Source organism: Halyomorpha halys, unplaced genomic scaffold (assembly GCF_000696795.3).
Source record: "Halyomorpha halys isolate HHAL.00 unplaced genomic scaffold, Hhal_1.1 Scaffold1145.1, whole genome shotgun sequence".
In the NCBI taxonomy this organism is placed as follows: domain Eukaryota; kingdom Metazoa; phylum Arthropoda; class Insecta; order Hemiptera; family Pentatomidae; genus Halyomorpha; species Halyomorpha halys.
In genome coordinates this window covers 3,911-22,616 of record NW_027108389.1, presented here as the reverse complement: position 1 = coordinate 22,616, position 18,706 = coordinate 3,911, and the positions used below count along the sequence as shown (strand labels likewise).

General features: G+C 32.6%; 1 protein-coding gene across 2 annotated transcripts in view; it reads right to left on the bottom strand.

Annotated features, from left to right (window-relative positions):
* Positions 1-18,276, bottom strand: part of LOC106688511 (nose resistant to fluoxetine protein 6) — a 30,857-nt gene extending 12,581 nt beyond the window's left edge. The window contains exons 1-6 of one of the 2 annotated variants that reach the window (XM_014433004.3): positions 17,967-18,276; positions 14,184-14,368; positions 12,254-12,501; positions 9,293-9,375; positions 984-1,183; positions 736-905 (exon numbers count right to left, since the gene is read on the bottom strand). In XM_014433004.3, coding sequence (XP_014288490.1) covers positions 736-905; positions 984-1,183; positions 9,293-9,375; positions 12,254-12,501; positions 14,184-14,368; positions 17,967-18,207 — 1,127 coding nt within the window. In that variant the 5' untranslated portion in view covers positions 18,208-18,276. The remainder of the gene's footprint in view (positions 1-735; positions 906-983; positions 1,184-9,292; positions 9,376-12,253; positions 12,502-14,183; positions 14,369-17,966) is intronic. The other variant, XM_067046699.1, reaches the window with a different exon arrangement.
* Between the last annotated feature and the right edge of the window lie 430 nt (positions 18,277-18,706).

Sequence of the window (18,706 nt, the reverse complement as noted above, 5' to 3'; positions counted from 1 at the left end):
TATAAATTTCAATCTATGCTCAATGTAACCCTAATGTTGAAATGACCAACAGTCATGATGGTCGTAGTTTGCTGACTTTCCAATTTCACTTAAAACATAAATGCAGCATTTTACTGTGTTTGTATGATAGCTTTGTTCTTAAAGCTAATTTGTGTAAATAAATAAATAAAATTCATTTTAAGATCTATTATAAAAACGGTCTCTTTTTATGTCAAAACGGAAGATAGTAAACAACCTCCAAATTTTGTTTACAAATAGGTCCAATTCAAATTTGATTGTCATCAAAACAAATAATGTTATAAAAAGAATAAATTTTTTTTATATCTGAGTCCAAATTAAAAAAAAGAATAATAGTAAATAATGATGTGCTAATATTCAATTGCATTCTCGTGGAATTAATTTTAGTTAATATTTTGAGTAATGATTTTATGATTTTCTATCCAGATAATGAAGAAATTAAAGACAAAAACATTTTAAAGTCTAAGAAAAATTTACTGTTTTTTGACGAAAAGTGAGTTGTTTTATAGTGAGGAGAGGGAATCTGTATCCCCGAAACTGTAATTAAAAAAAAAAAATAGGATTCGTTTAGGTTTTAGTAATAACCTAAAAATTATATTTTTAGAAGGTTAGATGCAATGGCCTCGATGTTAAGGATAGATGTCACCAGTGACATCTGGTTCATATCTGTATACGTCATGAGTCTATTGAAGAAATAAATTCGGTGTATCAAATTACCTGAGGTACCTATGGAGGTATCCGTCTAAGAGATCTTTTAATGTATATCGCTTTGTCCTCGCTACTGTGTGCAGAAAACCATACATATTCAACATGCCCGATATTAAGAAGAATGTGTCTACAGCCATCGGCCCATTCACGATTAGCTCCTTCCAAAAATCTTTTATGATCTGAAAAAAGAAATAAATAAATTATTTTTTGAAAATTAATTTTTAAATTAGAATACTATATTATAAAATTGTACTGACATTAGGCACATCGGCGTAGTTGTTGATCGGTTGCCTTGTGAAGTACATGTACCGGTGCCCGAGGATGACCCAACACATGCTGAAGAACTTCAAGGCATTTAGAGAGGGTATGGATCCTCTTGGCATATTCAGAGAGAACAATTTGTTGGCGTTGGTGTAGAAGGAGAAAGAACCTAGGAGCTTCAGTGTGCTTGAGTTAGCTGTGAAAATAAAAATAAGAATTAAAAATTAAAGTTGTGTTAGTCAGATACCAGTTGTTCAGAAATTTCAAATTAACTTTAAATTTTGTTTTAAATCCCAACAAATTCCATCTAATCACCTTTTCCCTTTGTCGTAAACCAACCAACTGCCCTGTAGAACAGATCTGCTACCTTAGACTAAATCTGGACAAACGACTAACTTGAAATCCTCACACAAGACTGAAAATACGGGAAACTGTACAGTCGATTCCGAATATTATAGCACTTACTAGACAAATGTTCTAAACCTCTAATTAATTACAAATGACTGATCTACATGACTGCAATAAGGCCAATTTGGACATATAGACTTGAGCTTTGGAGCTCCTCTAAACCTTAGAATTCCTCTCGTATCCAGTCCTTACAATACAAAATTCTTCTTAATCGATTACAAATTCCTCAATGCTCCTTACTTCGTCACAAATAAAATCCCGAACCAAATCACTGGTTGAGCCCGAACCAGATATCAATCATTTCATTATAAACCCCCTAACCACCTAAACCCACTAGGTTTTAATCTTGCTTCCTCTTCCACTCCAGACAATACCCTGAGGAGCCTGAAAAGAAGATGACCACGAGACCTTCTAATGTCAAAACGGTATTAGAGTGCTACCAATCGGTAGCCATTATGATCTTGCATCAAATTTATTGGAAGTATTTTTATGTACAATTGTAAATGTCAATAAAGATATAATAAAAAAAATTGTTTTGAATTTCTAACTATACTATAAGAACCATACAATGTGGAAAATGGGCACAACAAAAACAATTAGAACGTTCAAATTTATTGAATATAAAAAAATGTAAGTATAGCAATTTTGTTTTGTATAAAACTAATAAAATTACTACAATATTAGAATAATCAAGAAACCATACGTTTTTGAAACTATACAGAAGGAACTACAGTAGAATCTTGATATTTCGTAGCGCTGTAATTTGAGTATTCTAATTGTATGGTTTCAATTGTGCTAAGAAAATATCTCCTTACTTCGTATAAAAAACAAGAAAATACGATTCTTTCAATAATTCATATTTATTTTAGTCTTTCGAGAAATATGAGCGCTTTGCCATCTATTTAAGTTGTAATGCTTCTAAGAGGGAAGTTAGCGGTGAGGGGAGGGGACTAGGGGAGCTCTGTGGGGGGGGGGGGAGTTTTCCTGAAGAGAATTTGGAATTAGACGAGATTTATATAAAGGTTGTCCCATAAATGAGTGGTCATATTGTCGGAGCAGATAATATCTTTATCTTAAGAGGAATAAAAAGTCCTTATGACCTAAGGCGCGTTTCTCAACGGTATAGGATAAAAATAAAATTTTGCGTTTTTAGCTGTTATTCATGGTTTATCTAAGAAAAACTCAATTAAATCTACTTTAATGCTCCCTTTAAAAAATTTAAGAGGTACTGAATTTAAGATGAGAAAATTTCCTATAAGCGTAAGAAATTGGATCTGCCAAAAAAGAAAATAATCATAATCATAACATTATGCTGAATTTCTTTTTTAATAACTTATTTATTGTTATTTATAATGGGAATATAAATATATACAACAATTTTTTTTAAGTGATAAAATGACATGATACCATGACATGCGGAGAATCTACCCATTGATAGAACTCCAATATCATTTCTAGAGGACAAGATCTCGAGGCCATCTTCTTAGACGCCTATCAGGATTATCAGGTAATGAAGGAAAAGCCAGGTTAGGAACGAGTTGGTTTGGGTGGTTGAGAAGTTTATCGTGGAAGAATCGGTATATGGTTCTGGCCAAATCGGCAACGTATGGGACATTGAGATCCTGTTTGATGATTGATTAGTGATAAAGTAAGGGGGCATTAAGGATTTTACGATGGATTTCGAACTGTAAGGATTAGCTTCGAGAGAAATTTAATGGTTTAAAGGAGCCCCAAAGCTCAATTTCGTATGTCCAGATTGGTCTTATAACAGTATTTTGTAATGGATTGGAATTTTAGACTGTTTGTCTAGTAAAAATTGTAATATAATCGATGTTGAAAACAAAAGGTTAATACATTTAAAATTACTTTAATGAGTGCATTAAAGTAAATCTTGCCTCTTTGGTTCCCTATAACCTATTAGCTCTTGAAGATAACTCCATGGCCCTGTTTCATAATGAAAGCTATATTATAGTATTAGTTCAAAATACGAGTGTAGAAGCTAGTGTGGTAATAATACTAATACTTATTTTTTTCATGATAGGGATGATTATTAGTGATATTACAGGCATTAAAAAATACTAAAGTACAAGATGCTATTGCACAAGTCTGTATAATTGAATTAAGATAAATTTACAAGACTAATAAATATTATTAGTTTGTACTTTATTATAAAACAGGGCCCTGAAGTCAATTATGAGGCCTAAATTGCCTGCTAGCCTAAAAATATATAAATTTATATAATATAAATTAGTTTTATTTTCTTTAATAATCAAGCATTTTTTTTTTATTATCAATTCTAGTCAAAGATTAAATTTTTACATAGAAGTACAGAGAATTTTCTCATAAGACTATGACCATTTTTTTAAACCGTAACAATCCTTATTTAGAAAACAAATTTCTATGAGATTTATTACGTAAATTCATTTCTGATGGTAATAAAACTTTTTTAGTTTAGTAATAATTAGCTAATTAATTTAAATAACCTTACATCTAAGCATTTTAGTTGACAGGGTAACTCCATAAAATCATTCTTAGTATGTTTAATATTGATTTTTATAACTAATTAGCATTCGATAATGCAAAATGCAAATTTTATTCAGCTAGTATATTTTTTTATATTTCTGGCATACTTTTACAAATAAAATTATTAAATTTTTTCTACGAGAAATAATGTTAAAATATATTTCCGAAAACTAAATTGGTGGTAATTAAATTTTTAACTTAAAATTTCATTTGAAAATTAATACCGGAAAGAATTGCCTTATTGATTAATATAGAAATATTACTTCTGAAACTAGCGAAGCACCAGATTTTAAAATTTTATTCCTCTTACAATTCTGAAACATATAAAAATGCAACAGTATATCATTGTCCTTCATATCTACAATTATTTGTACTTTCTTACTTAATCAATACCGTAAAAAAAAAATTCTTGTACTATTATACATATATCCATATACAGAAATTGATAAGCATCTAGAAACAAACTGTAGTCGTCAATAAGGAAAGTTCATAACACATCAATTTTATTTTTTATTTTTTGGTTGTTATAAACTAATTTACACTTTATTGAACCTTGGCTTGTGACTGAATATTTACTCAAGTATTATCGTTCAATTTTATCTTAAAAATGTACTGTCTTTTGATTTTGATGTATTATGCGATTAACTAAAATAAAACAATGTATTTTTAGCGAGTTATGTTGTCGGCCATTACTCAGCAATTACAACACCTGTGTTCACAACGTACCTAAATTATGAATATATTTTCGTTTTATGTGAGACCTAACTTATATTTACTATTTATACGTATTTCTAAAAGGTTACATGTGACAGCACAACACAATATATTTGATATTAATTGACACGAAATTAATATAGCTACAAGATGTAAAGGTTCAATCTCTATACATTTTCTGTATCAGCCGCTATGATTTGCAAATTCCCTCATTTCTGTCTGAGACCACCATCAGGTCTTGTGATTAATCAGTACACATCTGCCTCGGTCGGCCTCATGGGAGCTTTCTTTCTTTCTAGCCTCAATCAACTATTTTATCTTTCTTTCATCACCCATTATAAGTACATGGCCAAATAATTTCAGAGTGCACTGCCCCACTACATCTCAGAATGGCCGAAACCCCGAGATACTCCTAGATATTTTCATAACAAATCCGATCCCTTCGGGTTTTCCCTTAGATCCTTCTCAGGAACCTCATCTTCGATGCCTTCACTCAGCTCACATGATGTCTTTACGTCGAATTCTCCGATCCATAGAGTAAATCTGGTAGAAATACTGTTCAAACTGGTAGGAGATTCTTCTCCTGGGGTTTTGCATTATTTGGGAGTATACTCCATTCATTTTTTTCCTACTATATAATGAAGTACCTAGTGGTATAATTTACCATATTTACTAATTATTGTTCTCAGGGACTCATAGGCATTCTTAAATCGAAAAGGTATCCCATTACAAGTTAACGGTTTCTCCTAATCTTCCTTCCCAAAAAGCAAAATTTTACATTACTCTTCTTCATTTAACTCATGCCTCTCAACTGGAGTATCTTACTCCATCCATTGTTTCTGCAGGATGTCTGGTACTGATATTACATCATTCACTAATAAAAAAAAATGTAATAGAACTGCCAGGACAGTATCCTACCAGTGTTCTCCTGGTTCTCCTCTTGTAAATTATCCAAATTTTATCCATAAAAATGATAGCAAGAGTGGCCCGAGGCTGTCACCCTGTTAAACACCCATATAGAACCTAAGTGGCTTTGATTAACATAAACTTTTCCGGGTAACCTAAGTTAACCAAAAGCTTGAATTGGAGGGGCTTCCATATGTAGGCAGTAGTAGCGCCCCTTGTGGCCAACGGCCAAAACTCACCTCCTCTAGCGCTCTCTGTGGTGAGAAAAAGCAACCTCGGAAGAGAGGGCCATCTATTCTTCTGCCAGAAGCAGCAATTCTTCTTTGTTCACTCATCAGGAAAATCTACCATGAGTGTGTAGAATTCCTGGAGTTGTTTCTAGACGCAGAGGAGAGAGAAGCATAGGAATGGGGAGGGAAGAAGGGATCATGGAGTAAAGTCCCCCTAGCAATAGTTAACATCCACATCATCATCAACCACCTCATTATATCTACAGTTATTCTAAATTGATAACCCTTTTTAACCATAAATGTTTTATTTCAGCCATCCTCTACACCACTTGTAACTAATATAATAGAATTTTATTTTCATTTAATTTCATCATTACCATCAATTATATACAGTCCACTCAAACCCGACCAGCCAACCAAAAGTGAATGCGTGATTGGCATTCAGTTGAAGGCATGCTTCATACATGAACCTTACAATGCCTTTTGGGTTCTTGTATACTGACTTTATTTCACTGATAAGTCTATGAGGAGTTCATTAGTTCAACGGAGCCTTCCTAATTTCCTCTCGGGGCACAAGGTCAAATGCCGCCTTCATATCAAAAAATGCTAAATATACATTTTCCCCCATTCTAATAATGTCTTACTGGAATAGGCCTAAAAAACGGGGAGGGGCCGCAGGAGGTGGCAACTACGGCAAGTTGGCAACCCTAGAAGGAAAAAAAAATGTTATTAATTATAATAAATTAATTTATTTTTTTTAAAGCAAATACTAATCGTAATAAAGTACTGCTACAATTATAAATAATTTTCTTAAAACATTAGTGTCATTCGCTTTTCCATTCTGAAATGTCACAACTTCATAGAATATGGCTTCCTTCCCCCCCTCCTCCCCTCTAGTTATGATCCTAGGTACGCCCTACCTCGAATATATAATTGTGCCTACAACATTTATGAAATTAAACATCGATATCTATCATTGTTTGCACGTTTAATGTACATATTGTTTTCGTTATGTTTTTCATTAGTTGTTGTATACGTCCAATTTTTACATCTATTAAATGTGAGCAGAACGTCTTCATTTATTTTATTGTTATCTCTATTTGTATCTTATTTCTAAACTGTACTTGGGCCATCTTCTTTGTATTACAAATAAAAATGATTAAAAAATATTGCTATGGACTATCTATAACAGTCCTTTATATTACACTATTTAGTGATAAATCGAAACTACAGTCTAACAAAAATTAAAAAAAACAACATATAATTAATAACAGACATTTGTCTATAATAGTGCTTTCTGAGAACGACAATAAATCGATTTTCGGGTTAAGACATCCCCATGACACTGGATTGACTTCTCCTTTTTGGGTACAAGAACGTTTCTATCAGGGGATCAGGTACACCAAGAAAGAGGTGAACAAAATTAAGGTGTCTTTAGGCCAGTGAATCCCAATCTTTTTTGTCCTACCGCCCCCTTTCCAAAAAAAAAATTACTTAGCGCCCCTTGATAATTATTTTTTTTTTAAATTTTAATAGCAATTAATAAAAAATATGTATGTATTAATTTTGTAAGATATAGCAAAGAAAGGTGTAAATTAGAAGCATTGCACTTGGAAATTATGAAACTATTTATTGAATTCAGAATGGAATGTAATAGAAAAAAAGTTAAAACATTCGAAATCATCTTAATGAGTGACCTAGTGTGCTGGTACCAATTTAGTAATCTTCGGCTCTATTTTTATCAGCAGTAATATTGTTGACCGTAGCAACTTGTAGTTCTTCATCCCCTAATGCCCCTGGTGGGCGCTGCAGCAACTCAGGGGGGCGGTGGCTCCCACTTTGGGAATCGCTGTATTAGGCGATCGTAGCGGACATCCGTTTCCATTGTGACTGACAGTGCTGTCCGATCCAATTCTAATCCATATCCATCTCTCCGCCTACATCTATCTAGCTTTACTAGACACTTTCTCTTTGGATCGGACAGGTTCCTGATATATCTGATCTCAACGGCTAAAAACATCTTTAGTGTTTTTGAGGAAACAGCGAATACGTAGCTTTTTACCGAACATTCTGTAACGTCTAGTAACCAGACTAAAAATATAAGTAAATAAGAGGAAAATACAAGAGAAGTTGTAATTTTAAAGTTTAGTTTATATTTTTTCATCAAAGTTTTCAACAATTTTTTTTTTCTGTAAAAGAGTTTGGAATGACGCCACTATGAATTTCAAAATACGATATTAATCTAATATAAACAAATTGGTATCCTAATCATCGTTATAAAACTTAGATATTGCCCTTGCTAATCTTTAAAGCTTATACTTGTAAGTTCTTCCTATAAAAGATAACGGCTTTTTCAATCCTTTACGTTTAGATAGTTGAGAACTTTTCTTGTAAAATACAACACAACCTAATCATATTAAGTGGAAGGAAAACACAGACATTAAATAAGAAAATAATTTTTTTCCATTTGATCGATTAAATTGATTAGTTATATTCTTAAATATAAAATATATATATATTTTTTTAAATTGATAGATTTATTTATAGATAGATATTACAATCTGCCACACAGTTGTGGGAAATAGGTAATAGTGATGAATGATCTCATACATACTAAAATAATAAAATAAAAAAAAAATCTCTCTTAAAATATATAAAAACAAAAGAATAAACAAAATGAACATAATCAAACTATCTAAAATCTACTATCTACCGTTCAATTATCATACTAATTAAATTAAACTAAATGAGGACTTTACATGAACTCTACATGTAGTAGTCTACTAAAAGTACTGACAGTTCATAGGCTCAGTAGTAATAGTGATAATAATAAGTTAAGTTAGTGTTGGGATTCATTAGAATTAATTCTTTTGTTTAAGTTTAATTATAACAGCTTCATAACTTCATGAAATCCCTTATAACTTAATAACTTCATGAAAAGCCCATCAGAACTCAGTACACCATTACAAATATTAGAAAAATGGCAGGCCAAGTGGGATGCAAGCTCTCCGAATAAATTAAAAGAAATAAAACAATCTGTAAAACCATGGTAAACATCCTACCGCAACAGCCGTAGGGAGGAAGTTGCTCTAACCCGCTTGAGAATAGGTCATACTCTCCTCACGCACTCTCATCTAATCAAAAAACTGCCACCTCCAACGTGCAAATATTGTCAGTCCATTCTCACAATTAGACATATTTTTGAAGAATATACTCACTATTTGCCAACAATAAACAGGATAGGACTGACCCCAAATTTATCAGAAGCTCTCACATATGAGGAAGCTAAAATTACATTAGTATTTGAATTTTTAAAAGCACATCGCCTTCTTTATAAATTCTAACTCCTCTTTGATTTTTATTTATTTTTTTTTTTTTTACTTTTATCATGCCATAGGCGTTGATGACCAGAGAGTTTTACGCCTTTAAGCATCAATCAACAACAACAACTTCATGAAATAAACAAAAACTAGGTTATTAGTTTATACAATCACTTCACATTTCTTAATAACTATAATACTTACGAATTCTTTTGTTCGATATGATGTAGAAGTAGTCTACAGCTGTGGATATCAATCCCAAAAACAAGAACAGCAAAATAATTGCTCTGGAACAACAAATAATGTTTTAGAAAAATATGTATTTATATAAATTACATCATTGGAAGATTTCATTTATTAAAATTAATTTCTATGTGACTGCAGTGAATACAGATTTTAAACTAAGAACGTTTGCTAAGTAGACCGGTATAGTATTCATAATACTTATATTGGATATATATGTAAAAAAATATTTTTATTAGAATATAATATAAAATATTTAGTCATTTTCCGAGAACCATTTGCACATTTATAGAGGAGCAGGATAGCTCAGTGAGTCAGGAATTGTGCCAGGCTTTTAAGATTATTATTTATTCTGTTAAATCAGCCTAGGATCGACCCTGGGGTCAGAAGATGTGGCCAACCACTAAAAATTGGGATTCGGTGAGGAAAATAGGCGGTTGACCCTACTTTCTGATAAAAACATCAGCTAATACAATCTTTGATCCAGAAATAGTACTAATAGTGTTTGTGAAGCCTGTTAGTCTACTGGAAGCAACTCACATCAAACTGGCTTGAGGCTACTATTACTTCGAGTACCTTAATTGGGACTCCATTTATTAAATGGTTTCGTTCCATGAACTGTTTGCTTCAGCGAAAAGAAATATAGCTTCTGGTCCGGCTGCTGACTCGTAAGACATGAATCTAGAACGATTCATCACTGCCATTGAACCCAATCCAGTCTGCGAGAAGTAAACTGCCAAATTAACCCAAGGAGGTTTCCATGGCACATTGCTGGGCAATGGAAACCCTCTGCTAATATAAAATAAATTTTATTTAATAATTTTGAATTTATTTATTGATATTTATAACTGTATTAAAAATATATACACCAAGTAAATTTGATTTTAATTGTACAATGGCATGATACAGACTTGTGAAGATTCTACCCATTGATAGACCATCGTCTTTTCAGACACCTTGGAGGATTATCAGGTAATGAAGGTGAACCTTGTTAGAAACAACTGGGATTGGGTGGTTTGGAAGTTTATCATAGAAGGATTGGTATCTGGTTCTGGCGAAATTGGCAACACATGGAACATTGTGGTCCTGATGGACCACTAAATTTGTGAAAAGTAAAGAGTATTAATGATTTAAGGAAAGATATGGATTGGAAACGATAGGGGAAGATCAAAATCTGTAGCGGAAGAGGCCTTTCTTGCTTGACGATGCTGCCAGAAATCTGAGACTTGTGCTGGTCAACAAAAAAATGAAAATATTGGTTTTGCAATAATAATACAAGGGACACCCAAAAGATATAAATTACCGACATTCTCAACTATACTTACAGCTGAACTTTAGGCGATTTCAACAGCACCTCATTTATCCATAGAAAGTGAATACTCAAACATACGCATTTGTACAGATTCAATGTCTGCACTCCAGAGTCTATCAAACTTCAATCAAAGCGGACCTACGATAGACTAAATTCACAACTATATAGACATGCTAAAACATCTTAGAAAAACTGTCTCCTTTCTCTGGACTCCAGGGGACTCAGGAATAGCTGTAAATGGGGCAGCGGATAAAGCGGCTAAAGAGGCTGCTACAATGAACGTTCCACCACTCCAAATTTACGAGCCGAAAGACATAAAGGGATTTTTAAGGAACAGAATCCGAAAAAAGTTGGGATTCAATGTGGGCTGACGTACCACTCACCAATAAACTAAGAAATGTTTAAAAAAAACACACAAAGTGAACAAGTACAAGTACCATAAGGGGAAACAGAAGAGAAGAAGTGGTTGTTGCAAGAGTAAGAATAGAACATTCCAAATTAACACACCTCCACTTAATCACAAAAGAGGACCAACCTATTTGCCAAACCTCTCAGTCCCCATTATCGATAAAGTATATAATTGAAGAATGCTCATCATTTCGTCAAGCCTTCGAGAGTAATAAACTTCCTTGTACAAGAGAATTGGCCCTTAAAGACTCAGCAGAATCCATAGACAAAATAATAAAATTCCTGAAAGAAACTCAACTTTATACTAAAATATAATCCACCAATAGTGACCAGTGTAAAAAGGAAATAGACTACTTTCAACTATCAAATGTCAAAGAGAAGAAGATAAATAAAGTAAAAAGGGTGTAATAACCTAGATGTTGATCGCCCTGAATAAAAATCCAATCTAATCTAATCAAATAGGTTTAGCGAAGATTTTGTCCAAATTGGTCATTAATCTTTCAAACAAGTTGAGGAGTTTGTGTACCTCGGATCACAAGTCAATACCACCAATGACGGCCAATAGGTATTATTTTGGACTGCGTCGGCAATTAGGTAGTAGCTCATTATCAAGATGAACAAAAACTAGATTATATAAAACGCTAATTCGACCAGTGCTGATTTACGCCTCGGAAACTTGGGAAATTTTGAAGGGGATCTCCAAACATTTGAGAGGAAGATACTCAGACGCATCTACGGCCCAGTAAAGGAGGTACAGCTTGGAGAAGACGCACGGATAGGGAAATGTACTTGTTAATCGGTGAGCCTGATATTGGGAGAATTCTGAGAATTGGTAGGCTGCGCTGTGCAGGCCATGTGGCAAGGATGTGAACTGATCAGATCCCAAATAAACTACTTAGAAAGCGCCTACATGGAACACGGTCAAGAGGCTGCCCAAAACTTCGATGGTTGGATGGTATTGAAGTGAGGAATTGGAGAGCAGCTGGACATAACCGATTAAACTGGTGGAAGCTGCTTAAAGGGGCCAGGACCCAGTAATGATTTTTTGCTCTGATTGAAGAAGAAGAAAGATAAGACAGGATTAGTGGAGCTTCAAAGCTCAAATCCAGATAAGATTTAGTTAAAATAAATTTATGCGTATAATGTATAATATAAAATAATGAAAATAAATAATTGTTACTTTTTATTCAAGCTAAACTCACAACACGACCCAGTCTAGAGCATCGTACGGTGGTCCTTTTGCGACGTGGCAGTCACTCGGGTCAATGCTGACGTTGACACCTATGCCGACTCCGAGAGTATCCAGGATATTGTCCGGGACGGAGAAGACGCCATTGAGACCCTCTTGGATGACATAAGGCTTGCAAAGGCTTGGGTAGCATTGAGCCATCGTCAAAGAGATGTAGGGATTCCCGAAGAGATCCAGCACAGTATGAGTCTCACCATTGATCTAAATAAGAAAAATTATTTTAAAAATAAGAAAAGTTGAGATGCGTTCAGTGAAGAACACAAATAAGTATAAGCTTATTTATTAGTGCCGTCGTTTCGGCCTAAATTTCAAGCCTTCATCAGGGCTAAGGACAAAAAATAGATAACAACCAATGAATAAAATGATATATAGAATGATTAGAAAATACATATGAAAATATAGTTAGTAAATATATGTACAAAATGAAAATTATTAAAAATATATTAATGAAAGAAGTTGGAAATATAACGTATATGTATGTTATTCAATATTTAAGTAAAATAACAGAATCAAGGAAATAAAAATATAAAGTTATTTAATGCAAAAGAAACAAAGAGATTTGAATATTTTAAGTTAATAATAATATATTTTTTAAAATTTATTTATTGTTATTTACAACTGTTTAAAAACATATACAAGTAAATTTACTGATAGTGATAAATTAACATGTTACAAAAATGTGTATAATCAACCCATTGATAGAACTCCAATAAAATTTCTAGAGAAGATTCAGAGGTCATGGACGTGGTGAGGATAAGGGATGTCAGCTGTAAAAACTGTATAAAGGATAGGGCCAAGGATACTAACCTGAGGTACACCAGCAGACTGAGGAAATAGGGATAGATAATCCCTGTTTTGATTTATTTGAAATAATATGTCTGATAAGAACGTATAGAGAGGAAATATGTAGGGGGCAGCAATTCACGGATCTTGTATATCAGCCCTCGGTGGCAGGCTCATTCAAAAGCCTGTTCAGTAATAATAATTATTATTTTGGAAAAAAAAAGAGAGAAAGAAAGTATATGAAGTAAGTAAGTAAAATACTAGAATAAGGAAACAAAATGTAATGCTAAGTTAGACAAAACAAGCAATTAATAAATATGACAATAATAAAATGTTGAACGTAACTAATAACCTTGGTAAGGAAAAATAAGAAAAGGATGGAGAAGGAGAAGCATGTAAAAAGAAAACATAAAAACAAACATGCTTGAAATAGATGTAAAACCCAAGCAAAGTGTCGCGAAGGTTTTCGCAGCCTGGAAATGCAGCGACGCCGATTTGAGTCCAGCCTGGAGGTCGACTTTAATTTCTGTGGTGGTTTCACGAAATGAAAACTTTACCCCTCTCTATGGTGTTAGAACAGGTTGATACCCTGTAGGTAGACAGGGATGACGGGCTATCCTGGTTCAATGATTACAGGAATCCTTCACAAAAAAAAAATCAACTCCATTGTAGTTTGGGTAGGCAGTTATCATGCTTAAGAATGATGGTTTCAATAGAGTTTTTCGCTAATTTCTCTATAAGAACTTTTTTTCGGGTTTTGATACTAGTGAACTACAAATTCAGTATGCCTAAACTTTCAGGCGCAACTCAGAAGTGAGATTAAAAATTCAATTTCCGTTTAAACCTAAGTAAACTTTAAAAAAAAATCACTTAAAATGGTGAACACAAATATTCTACTGTGATACGTTAGGACGTCAATAAATAATAAATAATAAATAATAAATACGTTTGGTAATTTTGCAAAGACAATGCAGTCCCCTCAAGGTATTCATCGATGAAGAAGCAAAAATTCGATTATAATTTCTATTGAACTCTAATACCTTAATGTTTTTACTGATTTGAGGTCTAGATTTATTATACTTGTATGATATGATACTTACTACAATGGACGCATTGGGAAGATAAATGTTATTAGAGATGAGGCAATGTTGACCCGTGAACTTGGGAAGATTTTGGTTCATATCAGTTGGTCCTACTTTAACTTCGACGCATTGGTCGTATCCACCTAAGTCCATCAAGTTGCCATTCAGGATTCCAGCTTGCAATTTAGATGAAGAGTCTATCACTGAAAAATCAAATATCGTAAAATATTGCACATATTGTCTGTTATTTATGACTTAATACATACATATTTTTACATACTGAATTTCGATGGAGTAATGAGATTTATTCATTACTTTATTAAGTAATTGCGTTATTATTGGCAGGTGTAAATATCAGAAGACTAAGGAGGGTTAAATACAAGTGAGGAGTTTTCTATAAAAAATCAATATATACCATTCTGGAAAGTTAATAAAAACTGTTGATATGTTAACTGTAGGGAGCTTAACATAGTTAAGTTTTCATTGAAAATCTTGATAACAGCTATTTCACATAACAAAATATAGGTATTTAAATAAACTAAATTATTGATACAGGATTTTTATTGGTTGTTGGGAAGAGGGGCGAAAACTTATTCGTTCGCAGTTTCTTCCCGGTCGTTAAAGTTGAGTCACCGAACTTGCCTTTAATTTGTTTGATACTGGATGAGTAAAGCTCCGTCCAGAGTAATTTTCTTTAATAAATATAATGAAAATAACCAAAGGAAACAAATAAATAACCAAGAAAAACTACATTTAAAGTTAACAGAAACAACTAAAGTTAAATTATGTTGCATGCGAAAAAATCCATACAATGTTTTCCTTCCAGCCTTATATTCTGAGCTCTTCGATAACACTATGATGTTGCCCTGCGATAATATTTTGTACATGTATTGCAATGTTAACACCGAGACCAGCGATCATACATTATCTGCTCGTGAGGAAAAACGTCACAGACAGTTTGTGTCAAGTTACAACAATAGAGATCATTGTGAGGCTAACGTTTAAGCCAGCTTCTCTCTAACGTTTAAGTAACCTTCTCCACTTGTTATAGATCGTCAGTGTTTCATTCACTTAAACTAATTACAAATATTAACAAAATCAAATTAAAAACTAATGAAAATAAAAATAAAATCATTCTCTTTTAAGTCTTAACATTGATCAAAACAAAACCACTTTTCAAAATTGTATATATTAAATTATCCGGCCATAATCAAGGAAGATTTTAATTTTATAACCTCACATTGATGTATTAAGATTTACAGGCTATTATACCCAAGTCAATTAAACATAGATAAAATGAATCTGTTTGTTATTTTATAACATTTATTAATAATTTATAACATTTACGATATGTGTATTCTGCTATCATTAACAGTTTATTATTATTGTTTTTATTTATTATTGTGTAATCAGAGCCTTTATCATTATTCCTAATTCCGTAAGAATGTTTTTTCACATCATTTAAAACTAGTCCATCAATTGAAACTGATGACGTACACCAATGGAAACCCCAAAAAGCTGCCTAAATATTTCCCCATTGTACTTAAATATGCCGTTCTCACAATACAATTTGATACCTTCTAGAAATGATTGTGATCATATCAATAATAGTGAAAAACAAAAAATGCAAAGGATTTAAATATCATTAATAAATGCTAAAATGACGAACAGGTTCATCAGTGTTAAATTGATATTTTATGACCGATGGCATAATAATGGTCGGATAGGACAAAACGTTGGATTATTTAGTTTATTATTTGTTATATAATTAAACATGTAATTATATTTTAATAAAGAAGGTTAAGACTATTTGGATAATTTTTGTTATTATTCATAAAATTGTTAGTTTGTTTTATAAATGGACAAAACGTTCCGGTAGGACTAATATTTTGCACGAAATAATTTTATTCATTGTTATCTTAAAATCTTTATATATTTTTTTATTTTCTACTTTTAAAAAAAAATAAACAATCGTTACCCAAATTAAAACGCCGCAAATTATTACACAATGTTAAATTAATATTTTTATATATCAGTGCATTATTATTTCTTGTTCGGTTAATAACGTTTGTTTTTTTGTAATAAATAACTAAAAACAAGTCCAATCCTTGCTGGCAATGACACCATTTGGAGGACTATTTATTTTTAGGGTATTTATTTATTATTTATTTAATAATAAGAATTACAATAAAATGTACAATTTGAGGTCTCTGTAACGTTTTTTCTGTCAATTCTTTGGGGATTTGTTCTATATAAGAACACTTAAGGATAAGACAAGAAATATTTCATCATAATAGAACCGCCTCGGTGCTATAGAAGACATCGTTTTCGGTTGTTCTACATTGGGTTACCGATAAGATGACATGCTAAATCAATATGATTCAATATTCAGTAGGATCTTTTTAGAAAATTACTTTAATTTGAATTTAATAAATAAAGGAAACAAATTTTATTTAGGCACATAGGATTTATTTAAGCCACTACATCTAACGCAAAGTTTGACCATTATGAATAAAAATTTTAAATTATTTTGTTGTCGGTGTTTAACAGTACAATCTATTTCAGAAATACTTGTTATTGAATTAACAAGTATTTGCAAACAAATGGAAGGCTTCATTTTATATCTTGATAAAGTAAACATAGGATTAGTGATTTATCAATTTTTAGCAAGATGAGATTTAAAATTTCTTACGAATTATACTTATCGTTTAAAGAAACTAATATTTGATTTATGATTGAATTTTTCCTTTTAAAACATGGCTGAAGGAAGTAAGTATTCCTATTGATCTTTAAAAATTTATTTCAACTCCTGCAAAAAATATGCATTCGGTTGATTTCATCCTTTATTCCTAGATATCTTTCGTAGCTGCAACATATTTTTTTCCTAATATTTATGTGTCAAAAACATCCGAACGCACTCAATTCTTTCAATAAACACACAAAGTCACAATAAACCCTGGAAATCTTGGGCAACACGCCTGTATATGATTCACGATTAAGTTATACGGGATAGACTCATCAGACCTCCGCTCGGTCAGTGAGTTACCTCATTTAGGCTCACAAACCCTAGTAGGAGAATCATCTATTTCGGAAGATCACCTGTCCAAGTACTGACCACATTCAATGTTATTTATTTTTATTTTAAGGAATTATCTTCAAGTTTTAATTTGACATAGTTCAGCTTACGCTCTACTATTTTGTCAACCGTCTCCCGGAATAATCTAAAATAGTACTTTGTCCCTCTGGGTAATATTGGCTGTTGGAATAACTTTGTTCTCCAGGACGACTTTGTCAGAGTATCTTTACCCAAAGTACAACTTTATTTTTGTTTAATTCATTGAATTAAAATCCAAATGGGCCTAGCAAAATATGGATTAAAGGAAGTCAATTTTATTTATTTTTACAATCCTGCTCCTCCTGACATGGGAAAAAGTGGGTGGTAAACACGGATAAAATTTCCATTTTTAGAAAAAAAAAAGGCACTACTTTTTATTCTTGGCAAGAGAAAGAATACTATGACAGAAGTTTCAGTCCACAGTCTCACGAATATTTTTTTTTAGAGAAAATATGTGGTCTACTTAAGTTAAACTTTATGAATGCTAGATATCACCTAGATTGACCAGAAATATAAGTAAATTCTTAGGGAAAGATATATATAGTAAAATATTTCGTGCGTTATCTAGAAACGATCTGAAGTTAAGTTGAAAATTTACGATGAGTTCAGTAATGGTTTCTTTGGTTGTAAAAGTAATGTAAATATAAAATTGAACAATGGGAAATTTTTATTAGTAAAGTACTTACTGTCAAGACTCCAACTTGATCCCAGGTTTCTGAATAAAGCATTCAGACCATAAATGCAAGATACCCTGTCTTCATCTTCCGGCGAGGGATTGTCTGTCCTTTCCACGAGGTCTTCCAAGACCCGAATCATCTTTTCGAGAAGTTTTGTGTAAAGGCCTTCGATGTCTGTCCCATTGCCGATTCGAACGCTTCGAACCTGCCCCAAACATGAGACGAACACCACCAACAGACACAGGCGCATACTTGTCCAGGTCCGAAATGGTGAAATTGTGTCGGAAGGCAAATATTGATTAAGCTGTTGGAAATGGAACAGAATAGCTACCTTAGCCGCCTTATCTTGCATGTCCACTTCTCTCAAGTAGGCTCATTAATCAAAATCAAAGATATTTTTATTCTTTTCGGATCTAATTCTTATAAAGAAAAAGAACTTTCAAAATAAAATCCAAACACATTGCATATTGTTGTATTTTCAGTAAAACAAACATTTCTTTTTGTCATGAGGAGGTGAAGATAGTTGACCGTAGATAAATAAGAAGAGAAGATAGTCGGGGGGGGGGGGGGTAGGGGGAGCAGTGCAGTCAGCAGTAAAAGACGAATAAACGAAAAACAATTTATTAAATAAATCAAATGGTATCCATGTTTCAAACGTTTCGCCCAATTCGGCCATCCTTAAGGATGCTCTAAACATTTAACAGCTTATTATACATTCATTTGTAACAATTATAACAACAACATTGTTA